At 38.2% G+C, this 14,430-nt stretch overlaps 3 protein-coding genes across 4 annotated transcripts; 2 read left to right on the top strand and 1 right to left on the bottom strand.

Annotated features, from left to right (window-relative positions):
* The first annotated feature begins 390 nt into the window (after nucleotides 1–390).
* LOC108607055 (probable cytochrome P450 6v1) lies at nucleotides 391–3,329 on the top strand. Its single transcript, XM_017997667.1, has 3 exons — nucleotides 391–904; nucleotides 1,936–2,748; nucleotides 2,816–3,329. Exons 1-3 carry the CDS (start codon nucleotides 437–439, stop codon nucleotides 3,092–3,094), a joined length of 1,560 nt encoding a protein of 519 aa, XP_017853156.1. The 5' UTR covers nucleotides 391–436; the 3' UTR covers nucleotides 3,095–3,329.
* Nucleotides 3,330–11,357: 8,028 nt separating this feature from the next.
* LOC108606899 lies at nucleotides 11,358–12,505 on the top strand. 2 transcript variants are annotated; one of them, XM_017997428.2, is made up of 2 exons: nucleotides 11,358–11,508; nucleotides 11,568–12,505. In XM_017997428.2, exons 1-2 carry the CDS (start codon nucleotides 11,451–11,453, stop codon nucleotides 12,407–12,409), a joined length of 900 nt encoding a protein of 299 aa, XP_017852917.1. In that variant the 5' UTR covers nucleotides 11,358–11,450; the 3' UTR covers nucleotides 12,410–12,505. The 2 variants fall into 2 exon arrangements, with proteins under 2 accessions (XP_017852917.1, XP_017852919.1); XM_017997430.2 differs by having other exon boundaries at nucleotides 11,402–11,498.
* Nucleotides 12,506–12,687: 182 nt separating this feature from the next.
* Nucleotides 12,688–13,948, bottom strand: LOC108606900. Its single transcript, XM_017997431.2, has 2 exons — nucleotides 13,584–13,948; nucleotides 12,688–13,514 (listed from the first exon to the last, which is right to left on the bottom strand). The coding sequence occupies exons 1-2, from the start codon at nucleotides 13,642–13,644 to the stop codon at nucleotides 12,922–12,924; spliced, it is 654 nt and encodes a 217-aa protein (XP_017852920.1). The 5' UTR covers nucleotides 13,645–13,948; the 3' UTR covers nucleotides 12,688–12,921.
* Between the last annotated feature and the right edge of the window lie 482 nt (nucleotides 13,949–14,430).

Here is a 14,430-nt window from a genome sequence, read left to right as displayed (position 1 = left end):
AGTGCTGAAAGTGTATGTGCTCTGCTTTTGCGGCTGCTTCTTCTTCTTCTTGCCAGAGCGCTCTTGTTGACGTCGCTCTGTTTTTCTTCTACTATACGGAATTGTTGTCATTGCCGTCGTGGCCGCGCGCACCGCAGACCAAAAACGAAAAAAATCTTAAGATTGTGATATAATTTGTTAAGTATTTATTTAATTTGTTAAACGGGCACAGAAGCGTGCCACGGCGGACAGACAGACGACAGACAAGCTAGAGAACAGCTGTTGCAACTGCAGTAACAACAACAACAACAGCTGCTGCTACCGGCAATAAAAGAAATCAAAAAAAAAAAAAGCTCACGCCGCCACGCGACTCGCGCTCTTTGTCTTCACTTCGTCGCTCTTCGTCAGCATTTCTGCATTTTGCGACTCTTTGGTCACACTGTCGCGCTCTCTCGACATGGTCTACTCCACGAACATTCTGCTGGCCATTGTCACCGTATTGACCGCGGTGTTTATCTGGTCCAGGCGCACCTATGTCTATTGGCAGCGACGTCGCGTCAAATTTGTGCAGCCCACGCATCTGCTGGGCAATCTGAGCAAGGTGCTCAGACTGGAGGAATCGTTTGCGCTGCAGCTGCGACGCTTCTACTTTGATGAGCGATTTCGCGATGAGCCCGTTGTGGGCATCTATTTGTTTCATCAGCCGGCGCTGCTAATACGCGATCTGCAGCTGGTGCGCACCGTGCTCATCGAGGATTTCGTGAGCTTCTCCAATCGTTTCGCCAAATGCGATATGCGCCATGACAAGATGGGCTCGCTCAATCTCTTCTTCGCCAGACAGCCCGAATGGCGTGAGATACGCACACGGCTCTCGCCGGTGTTTACGGGCGCGAAGATCAAGCAAATGTTCTCGCTCATGGAGGAGGTGAGTCTGAATCTCTATCTACACTTAATGCGCGCGCTCTGTCTCTCTCTCTCTCTCTCTCTCATCTTCGTTGTCAGTTTTGTTTGCTTCTCGATTCTGTTTGTGTGATTTGTGCTTTCTGCTCTTCGGTCTAGAGGTCGAGCCAGTGAGTTCAAGTTGCAGCCAAGTCCACATATTGCTTGCACACAATTACACTGTGCAACAAAAATCAGAAAGACCCACTTACTCTTCTCACACATTCTAGTACGCACTAGCTTGTTTGTTTGTACTATATTTACAATCACGTTTTATGGCCGATAAGCACATGTGCTACCAATACGCAGCTGCATATTATGCTAGGCCTAGGCCCAGGCCCGAAAAAGTGGAACACATGTCTCTGTATCAAATTTAGTTTCCACGAACACACAATACACTTGTTTCATTTAAAGTAAACAAAATTAGCTGCAACTTAATGGCTTAGATATATTTAAAAAAATATTATTTAGAATGAATAAACAAATTTCTATGATATATTTTTAATCAAATAATATTTGAAAATTTTTTTAAATATATCTATATTTTTAAAATATTCTATTATTATTACTATAAGTTAATAATAAACTTTGCATTGTTGGATTTCAATTATAGAACCTATAAAAAAAAAAGAATAGGTATGATAAAAATAATTTAAATAAATAAATATTTTTAAATTAAACTTTTGCATGAAACAACGCAAGATTTCTGTGAATTTAAAAAAAATTAAAAAATTATTTAAAAAAATCTTGAGAAATGAATAAGTGAAACTAATTTTGAGAAGTGAATAAGTGAAATAAAAAAATCTTTACTACTAAATTTAAATTTTTATTTAGCAGGAAAAACTCTTTTTCTGAAGCTTTGCGCTACATATTAATTATTAATATGTCAAATTAATTGCATATAAATTTGTAAAATATTAAAACTGAAAATCCAATTTTATTTCGACTTTTTCGCAGTAATTAAGTGTTGTGTTTGATAGTGTATATTGTATCGTTAATTTTGATTATTTTCGATAGATTGGCTGCGATCTGGAATGGTACCTGAAGCGTCTGACGCGCGATCTGCGGCGTGGCGATGCCGCACGCGGCGTTGTCGTCAGCATCAAAGACGTATGCGATCTATATAATACGGATATGATAGCATCGATAGCGTTTGGTCTACGCTCATACAGTTTGAGGAATACGCAATCGGAAATCGGTTCACATTGTCAGGATATCTTTAGGCCCAATGTGCTGCGGACAATTGATTTTTTTATGATATTCTTTTTGCCAAGGCTGGTGCCGTTGCTGCGCTCCAAGCTGTTCACCGAACCGCATACGGAGTTTCTACGTCGGGTCATACAGCTGGTGATCGAGGAGCGCGAACGTGGCGGCGATTTGCGCAATGATCTCATTGAAATGCTGTTGACGCTGAAAAAGGAGGCGGATCTGCAGCAGGACAAGTCACACTTCACGCATCATCAAGACTTTCTGGCCGCACAGGCGGCAAGCTTTGAGGTTGCAGGCATTGAGACCTGCTCCTCGACCATGTCATTTGCACTCTTCGAGCTGGCCAAGCAGCCGCTGATACAGGAGCGACTGCGTCGCGAGATACGACAGACATTTGGCGAATCAAAGGGACTGAGCTTTGAGCTCATCGATCGCATGCAGTATCTGGAGATGGTGGTGGACGAGACGCTGCGCAAATATCCAATTGTGCCGCTGCTGGAGCGCGAGTGTACGCCAATTAATAAGAAGCGTTTCTATTCGCTCAGGCCACATGCCGAATGCTATGCCAGGCGTGGCATGCCCGTCTTCATTTCCAATCTGGCCATACATCATGATCCGAAGGCAAGTTGCAAGTCAATTGAGTGCGCTAGCTGCTGCTAATAGTTTTTTTTCTCTCTGTAACTTTCAGTACTGGCCCGATCCCGAGCACTTCGATCCGGAACGCTTCAATGCTGAGAACAAGGCCAAACAGACGCCCATGTCGTATATGCCATTTGGCGCTGGGCCACATAACTGCATAGGACTGCAGATTGGCCAGCTGCAGATTAAACTTGGTCTCATCTATTTCTTGCGCCAGCATCGCGTCGAGTTCTGCGATCAGACCATCGACCATATTAGCTTCGATGCCAAATTTGCGTTGCTCGCCAGCGAGCACAGCATTTACCTCAAAGTTGTTGACTGTTTATAAAGACGGCAGACGGCACGGGCAACTCATGACCAACAACAACAACAGCAACAAAACCATCACAGCCATTAAACTCAGCTCCCCATGCCTCACTCCCCGCCCCAAGTGGGCGTGCTGGGGGGTTTGGGACGTTGTACACATTGTAAATAGTTTGGCATGCCTCAAAATAAACTTTTTGCTACGTTTGATCATCTGTGTGCGTTTCTCTATATGCGTGTGCAATGGAATTGTTTATAATTGCTTTCTTTGTTTATTATATTTGTAAACTATATTTATTGCAAAATGCAACATGTAATTTTACAAACAAGTTCAAGTTACTTTGGGTTTTTTTCCAGCTTATCATACGACTGAGAAAAACTTTTGTTAGCTCAACTTTGGTTTTAAACTTTTCATTAGCAGTGTGTTGGACTTTAATATTTAGTTTATAGTTTTTATATTTAAATTACAACTTGTTAGAATTATAATGAAGTAACAGTATTTATAGTTTTAATTTTTTATATTACTAGAACATGTTTCAATTATTGAAATTGGAATTTAAAATTTATTTTATTAATAAATTTAATTTTTTGTTGGATTTTGATTTAAAATATTTAAGCTATTGAAATTATTTTTGCAATTTAAAATATAACATTTTTATTGTTTATATTTGAATTTTTTAGCATTTATATTTTATATTATTATATTAATTTTTTATAATTTTTACATTTGAATTTCTTTCTGTGTATTATTTAGACCACGTCAGCAAAGTTCTCGTGTGTCTAATAATATTGTAGCTAATTTGCTAAGCTATATTTATTTTTATATATATTGTTTATATATTATTTTACAAGTGTATCTAATTCAGCTGTCTATACATGCAACTAAATTTATCGTGTGTGTGTGTGTATCGCTGTTTTTAGTCGGCAGCTAAAATGTCCGATAGCTTATCAGTTTTATTTTTGTTTTTAGTTATTGTTTAGCTTTGCACTTTGTGGGTGATCGCCTGATCTGAAACGCTGACGCGGCATTTTTATTTATTTATTGTTTTACTCTCGCTCTCTCTTATTGCCGCCGCCGCCGCCTCTGTTTATTTGTTAGTGCCAACTACTAAAGCATGTGTCATCATCAACGGCGCGAGCCTCCAATTTAAGTTAAGTTGAGGCAGCTTTAAAAACAATACACAACACACAAACAATAAAACTTGAAAGGTTAACTTGAGTTGAGAGCTGCTTGTGCATTTCCAGACTTTGAAGTGGGATTGATACAGTGGGCAAGCAATAAATGTGACTAAGTATTAAATATTTAAGCATATGGCAACAGATTTTAGTGTTGAGGTTTTCTATTTGAAGTTTGTAAAATTGGTAACATTTTTTAAATTTTAATTGTATTATTTATTTTCTAACTAGAAATTTTTTTGCTGCATATTGGTAGGCACTTGAATTATTTTATTTAAATTAATTTATATATATTTCTTTAAAAATTATTTCGAAATTCAGAATTAATTTTGTATTTTTATTTGTTTCATTATATATTTTTATTTTATTTCAATTAATTTATATATTTTATTCTTGAAATTTTCTTTTAAAAATTCTTTAGAAACTCAGAATTTATTTTGTATTTATTTATTTTTTTTGTTTCTTTAAATTTTTTTAAAATTTGTACTCAAGTTCAGGGCCGCTTAAAATCCCGCTTTAAATGTAGTTATTAGTTTTCTGATCTACGCAGTATTTTTGATAAACTTTTTTTATATTTGTTATGTTGATTTTGCATTTTATTTTTAGTTATACTACAAATATACTTTTATTATTTTCTTCCATTCTTCAATCATATAAATGGCTTACGCCTCTATTTAAAATTCCCCTGCCATCAAAATATTGAACACCTAAGCACAGAAATTTTTCCTATATTTAGCATTTATATTCTGTATTGTATTAAGTTTAATAAAAATATATAGCTGCGTAGACTTAGCTGAGTCCACTTTTATACATTTTTTTTTCAAGTCATAAATATTAAAAGATTGGCGCAACTTAGCGATAGTTGACTGTAGCTGCTGTGGTTTTTAATTAATACTTAACGCTGACATTCGCAATTTGAATGACTTTATATATATATAAAGAATGCAATACGCGATATCAAGTTAGTTAGCTGCTACTCAAGTTAGTGAGCCAAACACTTGACAGCTGCTTGCTGCTTAGTTATAGCAATTAGCAATGACAAATTAGTAAAGCGAGAGAGGGCGAGAGTGAGAGAGAGGCAGCGCTGTGTGTGCTATGCAAATTGCTCACACCCAAAGCACAAAGGGCAGACCGCCGGCTAAATGCTGGATGCCGCTAAAAGGAGGCAGCAGTAAAAAAAAAGAAAGAAAAGAAAACCAAAACGAACCGCAGCCAGCTAAGAGAAAAAGGTTTTTCGTGATTTCCATGGAAAAAATGCCAATAGATGCCTTTTTCCTTTAACATTTAACGTTGGCATGTGAGCGAAGCTCTCAATGCTCAACTCTTTTGCTAGTGCTATCTCTTTCGCACACACAATATACGGGGCTTGTTTTATTAGACCGCGAAAAATCAACAGTGGCCAGCAGGGTGGTCAAAAAGCGGTAAGCAAAGGATATGCACACACACACATGTGTGTGTGTGTGTGTGTGTGCCGCATGCCACAATGCTTAACCCTATAGAGCCGGCAAACCTTTGTATGCTAAAAGGGTTTACAACAATGTCATAAAGCAATGCGCACATTCCTGCTTAAATAAATATATATATATATATATATGTTGTGTGTATGTAAATTAAATATAGGTGAATGAAAAGCGGCGGCGGCGGCGCGTTGCATGCCTCTGGGGCAAGCCTACTTCGAGCTCTATGGCTGCCTTCTGGGAATCATTTGCGCCTTTCAGCGCAAAAGGACGAGCTGGTCAGCTAATTTACATAAATCTAGCTAAATAAAAGAGCGAGATGCCAGTTGCCTGCAGCAGCAGCAGCAGCAGCAGCTGTTGTTGTACTTAATTAGAGCCTTTGGGCTCTCGTCTCTGTCTCTGTCTCTGTGTCTGGCTCCCACGCACGTGTTAAGCCCGCACTTGTTCCCTTCGACTGCTACGACTGACAGTTGCTGTTGTTACGGTTCACCATGACCAACGCCAACAATTTACAACAACAACAACAACCGGCAACAGCAACATTCAGTCGCTACCTTTGGCCAGCAGCGATCTGTTGCCGCAATTCTATTGTCTTTCGATTTCCTGACTGCGTTTTTATTGCTCATTTCCCACATGCGTTTGGACACTTTCCATGCAACAACAGCAACAACAACAACCAGCGGAACCCATTTTAATGAGCTGAAATTGCTGCAACATGCAAGTTCAATAGTTCAATCGCTCGCTTGATCCATCGCTCAAACCTTCAGCGATTGCTCAAAATGGGAAACGGATGTTGCCCGTTACCCACTTGCTGCCTTGCAACAGTCGCTGCCACATGTCGTAACAAACTAATTAAGCCTGTCAAATTCTTCTAGTCGCCCGACTCAATAAAAAAATTATTAATATATTTTTTCAATTTCTTTTTGTTATTAATGAGCCCATTAGCGCTATAATGGCTGCAACAGCTGTGTGGCATGCAACACATATGCAAACGTTATAATTTTAATGCAGTTTAGGCAAATTTAATTTATTAAATAAAAGTAAGGCTTAGTCTTAAGTATGCTAAAGATTGCAATAATTGTATAATAAATATAAATCGTTAATAAATTGCTTAATAAATTATTAAACTAAAATTTAACATACAATAAATGCAACTAAGCGTTTCTATTGAAGTTGTCAAAATTATTTTCAGCTGATTTGCTGCTCAATTTGTGTTGCCTAAGTGGTCATCAGCTTGAGAAGCGCCAACAGAGGCGCACTATGCTTTAAGCCTATTGTGGTGATTCCGGGAATTTAAGCGAACTAAACTGTGAGCTATAAGGTAAGAGCATTATTAACATTATCAGTATTATTTGGAAACAATTCTATGGAGCAGCAACAAAAGCAGCCCCACCCCAAATGCATTGTCTTGACTTCAACGTTGCCGCCAATTGCTCCTAATGCCACAAAAGAGATTACAATACCACCCATTGGGTTTATAATCAAAGACACTGCAGCTAATAAAACGCACAAGTAACAGCATCAACTATATTAAGCTTAAAATAAGAGCAATTGTAAAATGGTAGTAGCAATAGTAGCATATTTTAGTATAGCAGCAGCAGCTAATTAATGTAAGCTTATACTTAAACCCATTTGAATATATAATATTAATAAGCTTATATAAAGTCAATAAAATATGCTTAAATAATAGCATTTTGCAGCATAATAAATATATCATACAAATATTTCACTTAAATAAGAGAGCAACGCATGCAAATGCAGCTGCCCTTAAAGCAAAGCACAACTTACCAAGTGAAAAAGAGACAGAGCAGCTTAAGAGAGCGATTATTGATGCAACGAAAAATTTTAAGCACACACAAAAGTGAAACAACAAAAAATTGCATACACTTATAAATTACACCAACACTAATTGTCGCGCACACACCGAAGGCGCGAGATAAAGAGAGCGCGCGTAAAGCAGCAAACGAAAGAACATAGCATAAGCGAACGGCGCAAGTTGCCAACAAGTGCAAAGAATTTGCAAATAAAATTGCGCATTAGTTTTATGATAATGCATTGCACTCATTATTCAATGTATTAATACTTGCACTAATTAAATTAACTAAATTAACACTCACGCATTGCTATGTGCGCAAAAAAACATTTAAAAGCGCGAAAAAACAAAACCGAAGCGCGGCTTGAACTCAAAACGCCGTGAACTTACTTACGATAACGAGCGCGCGCGATGTATTAAACGATAGTCGTGTCGTGTCGACTTGAAGTTAGGCGCGACATTGAAATTCATTTTATTTAGTGCAAATCGTTTATGTATGTGTAAGTGCGCGTGTTTACTTAAATTGTTTCAAGCAAGTGTTTTTTTTTTTTTATTAATTATGTGTTTTCTTATTCGTTATAATGCAGTTGAAATCACCTTGAGCTGTTACCGTGGGTCAATGCATACAATTTTTTCTTCCTTTTTGTTTTGTGCAAATTGCAAATGTGTTAAAGTGCAGCAGTGCATTGACCTAGCTAATTTTTGTTTGTTATTGTTTATTTTGTTGCTGTTTTGTTGTGTAAGTGCAAGTGTTTATTAAAAAAGCTGCACACAAGTGTTTTCTAATTAATAATGCGTACTAATAATTTTAAACTGCGTCGTTGCAATTCAAATAACCTTGAACTGGAGTCCTAGCGCTCCAGCGCTCGTGTGCGTGTGTGTAAATGCAAATGCCGGTAAATTGCGTTTGTGTTTGTGTCAAATTTTGTGTTTTCTTTTGATTTTTTTTTCGTGCTTCTTGTGTTCCCCATTTAGGTGCGTCGCTCTCGCTCGCGCTCTTGCGCCCACGCTCTCGGAAAGTCACAGTTCAAGTTAATTTTACTTCGCATGCATTTACCGTTGGTTTGCGCCTGCTTAGCGTCAGGCTCAAGCGCAGTAGGTGGCTCAGCTTGGCAAAAAGACTTGAGTATTTAATTCATTGAAATTATTTGGCAATTATATTTACATATATTTTTCAACTGTTATATTTTATATTTTTTATTTGGTTGATTGCTTTGTATTCTAAATTTATTTGCTCACCTTTATAAATTTTATGTACGAAATTCTTGAAATCTGAATTGAAGCATTTCATTAAACTTAGCATGTGTTGCAACAATGTGCAGCAACATTTGCGTTTCATGTGGTTGCTGCCCCCCAGAGGCGCCACTTTGATGTAAGATTTACAGCAAGTGGCCGGGATAAATTTTACGATCAGGGCCTGCGGAAAATTCGCACATTATGCGCGCTTGCAGCTCAGCTCAGTTCAGTTTAGATTGTATCTGAGGCTGGTGTCTCTTTCGTATATCTGTGACAAGTAAACAAACTCATCCGCTTGACATAATAAAAAGATACGCACAAAGATCTCGCTTAGATATTTTGTTGTTCATGAATGAATGTTTCTCTCTCTCTTTTGGCATAATGCGCTTAAGACGTTCCGCCAGCGAACTGGAGTGGAGTGGAGTGGATTGGAGTGAGAGTTGGAGTGAGGTGCCGGCATGTAAATGTAATTCAAGTAGCCGCTTGTGTGCTATATCGGTGCGTCACAATCAGTGCCATTAATATGCGTATCTCAAAGATACTTTTGCTGCACTTCCGCTCGCACTAGCGCGCGCTCTTTCGCTCTCAGCCGCTACCTGCGTATTAGTTGGCTGCGTTTTGGGAGTTACATCACCATCATCATCAGTAGCAGTAGCAGCAGCAACGGTATTCAAGACGCTCCCAAAGGAAGTACCAATTTGCTACGTCAATGAACCGTGCTCCTGATTCCTTCATCAAGTATCCTGCCAGCGTTTCCCTCTCTCCCATTCTCTCTCTCTCTCTCTCTCTCTCTCTCTCTATGTGCGTGTGTTTGCGCTTCTGTTAACATTTCAAGTAGTTTGAACTGCTTTGCATGCAGCACATTTCCACCCAAGCTGCTACTGCTCCTCCCCCACACTTGGCGTGGCACTCAACTTTATGCCTCATCTACGTACTACATTTGCCACTTGCCACATTTTTTACCGTTTTACTTTTGTTCGTTCTGATTTCTGACGCGGCGCTGACTGCTGCCTGTCAACTGAAATCATTTTTTGATAGTCAAGGCAGCGAGGGTGGCTACAAAAGTTTCTATAAATGCATAAAAAAAATGCAAAATAAATAAACATCAAGATAAACTAATTAAAGTTGATTATTAAATATTATAAAAACGTTGATATATTTTTGCTCAATATAAAACTAATTTTTTTTTGTTATATTTTGATTTAAATATTTACAAACTTATATAAATGTTATATGTGCTTTTTTTTTATAAAACGTGGGACACTCAAATTCATAAAAAATATGCATTTATATTTTATTTAAAAATATATATTTTTCTCAATATATTTTGTAAGTCGAAACAAAATTTTTGAATATTTCTTTTTTATTGCAACTGCTTTAAATTGTTTTGCATGCTCATAGCTCAAATATAAATTAAGCTATTGCTAACTATACGAACTGCTCTCTTTGCCACATAGGTAATCTTATTTGCCTGTTATGTTCCACTTCAGCCCTGCGGCTCGCTGCGCCCGCCCGCCCGCTCCACCCACCGTGCCAAAGCTAATGCACGACCCTTAAAGCGAGGCTAAGTATGTATTTTGTTTGGTCTTGCGCTAGCAAATTGTCTGCTTACATTAAATGCATAAATTATGCACAAGCTCATTTATTTATTTATATTCTAATTTTTTGCTGCTTCTTTTTGTTTGTTTGTTTGTTTATGTAGTTTGCTCTCTGCGCTCTCACGCACGCAGTCATAAATTCGCTTTGATTTCCGTGTGCGTCTCCGTTGAAGTGGCAATTGTCAAAATGCATAAAATATGTCAAGCCGCTGCTCACGCAGAGCGAGAAAGGGAGAGAGCGAGACAGCAGCAGCTTATATATGTCGCAGCTTTTCAATTTTCGCTTTGTATGCATTTCATTTTGAGCGTTACAGCCGCTGATTTTCCACAGTTTTCATGGTTGCCCATTTATCCCATAATGATAATGTCTGTTTTGGGTCATTTGCTACCCTCCCCCTGCCCTTCTCCATCCCTGCAGCAGGCGACCAACCAACGTGTCAGTTACGCTCGTACCTCGCATTTGAATTTCCTTATTATTATGTAACATTCCTTTTTTTTTTCGTACGCTCGTTTGATAATTTTCTCGCTAACCCACCCCTGGATTTAATACATAGTAGTAGAGTGTTGACAATGTTGTTAGGGATGCGACCTTTTGTGCTTACGGCACAGCTTACTTATGTAATGCCCATCGAGAGATATGTACAAATGTTGGATTCAATTACAAGATCTCATATTTATTGATATATTGTTTTTTTTTAGGGTGCCAGCGAACAAAAAAATGGTACAACATAGTCATGCTCAAATCCAAGACGTTTCGAGCAAAAAAGAAAAGTTTTAAAATTAATTGCAGCTTGGCAGTCTTAAATTTAAGTTTATTACAATATTATAAGTGTTTTTAATTAGCACAGTGTAATTTCGTCCATTCAAATTGCCTAACAACATTTTTCCTTTTTATTTTTTGTCTATAGTTTGCATTTGCATTTGCTATCAAATATCTTGCAGTTTACTTTTCAATTTTCAGTTGTTAGAATCTAATTTTAAAACACAAAAACTTTATACAACATATATATATTTTATTAGAAGAATTTTACCATTTTGGCATTCAATGTACTAAATTAATTAGTTTTCGTTTGCTTACAAATTGAATACGAAACTCGAATTATGGCTCTGCCTATAAACAAGTGCGCGCTATTAAATCAAATCAATCAAGTTAAGTCGAGTGAGTGTGTTGTGTCTGTTTTAGTTGCTGCAATTAAGTTTATGCCATTTGGTTTCAAGATACCTTGAACATGCTATGGAATTGTGATGGTGGCACTTTTAGCAAGATTTTAAACAAGTTGTCATTGGCAAATACACTGAGACCATTTATACCGCCATTGCGGCTTAGCAAGCCCAATTTGATGCTACGCACGCAGCTGAAGTTATCGCATCCCTGTCGCTTTACGCCGGAGCACAATCTGGGCATGATTGTGCCCACCAGCAAGGGCTTGAAGCTGTGGCAGTCGGGCAGCCAGCCCAGCCGCGCTGTTGCGCTCATGTGGAAGACACAGCTGGATGATCGGCTGGGCAACAAGTACGAGGTGTATTTCGAGAAGGTGCGCAAAATGCAGCATGAGAAAATGCAAAAGATCGAGGATCTGGATAGGCAGCTCAAACTGGCTGTGGAGAATATCAAAATCCAGCGGCGCATTTACAAGCTCATGGAGGAGCAGCACAAGCAGGAGGAGCTTGAGCCCATTGCGTTCAATCCACTGCCGAAACGACAACTCAACTTCGGTCGGTCGAGGAACACAGTGCGGCGCAAGCACTATCTGAATTATGCACGTCCAACGAACTCTCCGCCGCACTCACATCTCACGCACAACAATCAGTGGCAACTGCAGCAGTTGCAACAATTGCATTTTGCGCCCTATTCGCCCGCCCATCCGCGTTCGGACAATGGCGATTTGCTGTGCAAACCAACGCCCAAGCTGGAGCAACGTCTCAATCCCATACTGGAGATGCATCGCGAGCGTGCCGCACAGCTGGATGCCAACAAAGCTGCCAGTGGCCAGTGCCGCGAGTCGGCCATGTGCAAGCTGGTCAAGATACTCAACCAAAAGACTATAGCCAAGTTCTGAAGCAAGAGCAAAATAACAACGACAATTAAGCAACGAGAACATTTTTCACTAAATGTATGCGTAGTTCAATAAAATTTTATACTTAAGGATTTTGTAAAGCAACGTGAACACTTTTATTCCAAAAAGAAGAAGCTTCATATTCTCTATTCCTATTCTATTGTATTCTCTAATATATTATATTTTTTTTTCGTTAGTTCCTTTTTTAAGATTTCAGACCTTTGACATTTAATTGATGAAGCTTTATTAACTTACAAAAATATTAATTTAACAATATTTTGGACGTTAGCAAAAAGACTTCTAATGAAAATTGATTGGAAAATACGCATATATTATTCTAATATACACACTATTGTCAATTTTCAGTGGGTTTCCTTTATATGGGGGAAGGGACATGCGCATTTAGAGCAAATTTCTGAAATGAATTCGATTACACTTAATCGTTGTAAGCTTTGAATCGTACGTATCACAAATATGTGTGTGTGTGTGTGTGGGAAATATTTATGTTAAAATGTTTAATTTGTGCGTAGCTGTTTCTCTGCTGAAGAATTTTGCTGGTTGACGGCATTAAGTTTTTTAAATTTGATAAAATTTGCATTATCACCAATATAGTTGTCGTTATAGTCATCGTTATGCTGCTCGTTGTCGTTATCGTTATCATACTCATTGCCAACGCTCATTTCAGCTGACTCATCATCTAATAAAAATAGCTTATGCAGTCTTTCCGATTGCTGCGATAACTTGCGCGAATCCTCCTCAATTGATGAGCTATCGGCACGATCGATGTTGCGATGATCGCTGTCGCGCTGATTCTTGATTCTGGCCTTGCCCTGCTCCGAAATCTTGCTGCGCAGCTTGGCGCATTTGTAAAGCTCGCGAGCGCTTTGCTCCAACGTGGCCATGCTCACATAATATTTGGTATGGGCCACTTGGCACTCGTTGCGCAGCTTCAGACTATTCTGGCCCCACAGGCAGCGCGTGGCGGTTGGAATGCGTGCGCCGCTTTGCAGTTTGCTCTTCTCAATGCCGGCGGCCATTTGCGTTGGCGACGGCGGCTTCTTCTTGGGCAGCTCGAATCTGGGCTTGGTCACGTAGCCGCAGTTTCTGGCTGCTCAATGTTAGTTTAGCTATGAGTTTTGACTGGCTGATTGATTGGCTGGTTTGGTTGGCTACTTACTTTTTTGTATTTGGTGCGTTAAACGAATCAAATTACCACGCATCTCCAACTGACGATTCATCGTGTGTACTTTAAATTGAAAATGTATTTTTGCTCTGTTAACAATTGCTAAAATTTTGCTAGTTTGCTTTCTTCTCTGTGTGTATGTGTGTGTGTGTGTGTGTGTGTCTGAGAGTTTGATTTTGTTGTATTGCGAATTTGCAGTATTTAACTTTAATAATTTGAAACGGGTTCTTTGTTGATGCCAACACGCGAATGATGAAACCAAAAAATCTGAAGAAGTTTTTGTGTTACTCTGTACGTGTGTCGAGTATACAAAATTAAATGTTAGCACTACTAATATCTGTTTAAACCAACCAAAAAATGAATACTAGCCTACTGTAACTTAAAATCAGAACTGTGTATACATTTCGGTGCCTGAAGCTTAAAACAAAGCAAACAAGATGCAGCTGAGACTGCAATTGTTGCCGATTATTATCGTTATCGTTAGTTAATTCAATTGTAATTTTATAAAAATTGTGCAGCAATTAAATTGACTTAATTAGCTGCAGTTAATAAAAAATTGCAATAAATTTAAACTTAAAAATTTTAGTGCATAAATTAAGGTTGTAAAATCGCTACTGCAGCTGAGACTGCAATTGTTATCGTTAGTTAATAAGAACTGTAATTAAATTAAATTTCGCAGCAAATAAATTGACTTAATTAGCTGCAATTAATAAAATAATTGCACTAAATTAAAATTTAAAAATTTAAGCATATAAAAATGCATTACTTAAAGTTCTAAAATGCTAAACTTTAGGTTGTTAATGAAAAAAATGCCATATAATTAAATGCTTTGTAAAAAAAT

The sequence above is a fragment of the Drosophila busckii genome, chromosome X (assembly GCF_011750605.1).
Source record: "Drosophila busckii strain San Diego stock center, stock number 13000-0081.31 chromosome X, ASM1175060v1, whole genome shotgun sequence".
NCBI lineage: Eukaryota > Metazoa > Arthropoda > Insecta > Diptera > Drosophilidae > Drosophila > Drosophila busckii.
This window is presented reverse-complemented; position numbering and strand designations above follow the sequence as displayed.

What these genes read in the sequence shown, in the direction of transcription:
- LOC108606899 (XM_017997428.2), top strand. Translation starts at nt 11,451, where the DNA reads ATGGCTCTGCCTATAAACAAGTGCGCGCTATTAAATCAAATCAATCAA. An exon ending in AATCAATCAAGTTAAGTCGA is followed by an intron (nt 11,509 to 11,567) that starts GTGAGTGTGTTG and finishes TTTGGTTTCAAG; the next exon opens with ATACCTTGAACATGCTATGG.
- LOC108607055 (XM_017997667.1), top strand. Translation starts at nt 437, where the DNA reads ATGGTCTACTCCACGAACATTCTGCTGGCCATTGTCACCGTATTGACC. An exon ending in TGTTCTCGCTCATGGAGGAG is followed by an intron (nt 905 to 1,935) that starts GTGAGTCTGAAT and finishes TATTTTCGATAG; the next exon opens with ATTGGCTGCGATCTGGAATG. An exon ending in CCATACATCATGATCCGAAG is followed by an intron (nt 2,749 to 2,815) that starts GCAAGTTGCAAG and finishes TGTAACTTTCAG; the next exon opens with TACTGGCCCGATCCCGAGCA.
- LOC108606900 (XM_017997431.2), bottom strand. Translation starts at nt 13,644, where the DNA reads ATGAATCGTCAGTTGGAGATGCGTGGTAATTTGATTCGTTTAACGCAC. An exon ending in AACGCACCAAATACAAAAAA is followed by an intron (nt 13,515 to 13,583) that starts GTAAGTAGCCAA and finishes AACATTGAGCAG; the next exon opens with CCAGAAACTGCGGCTACGTG.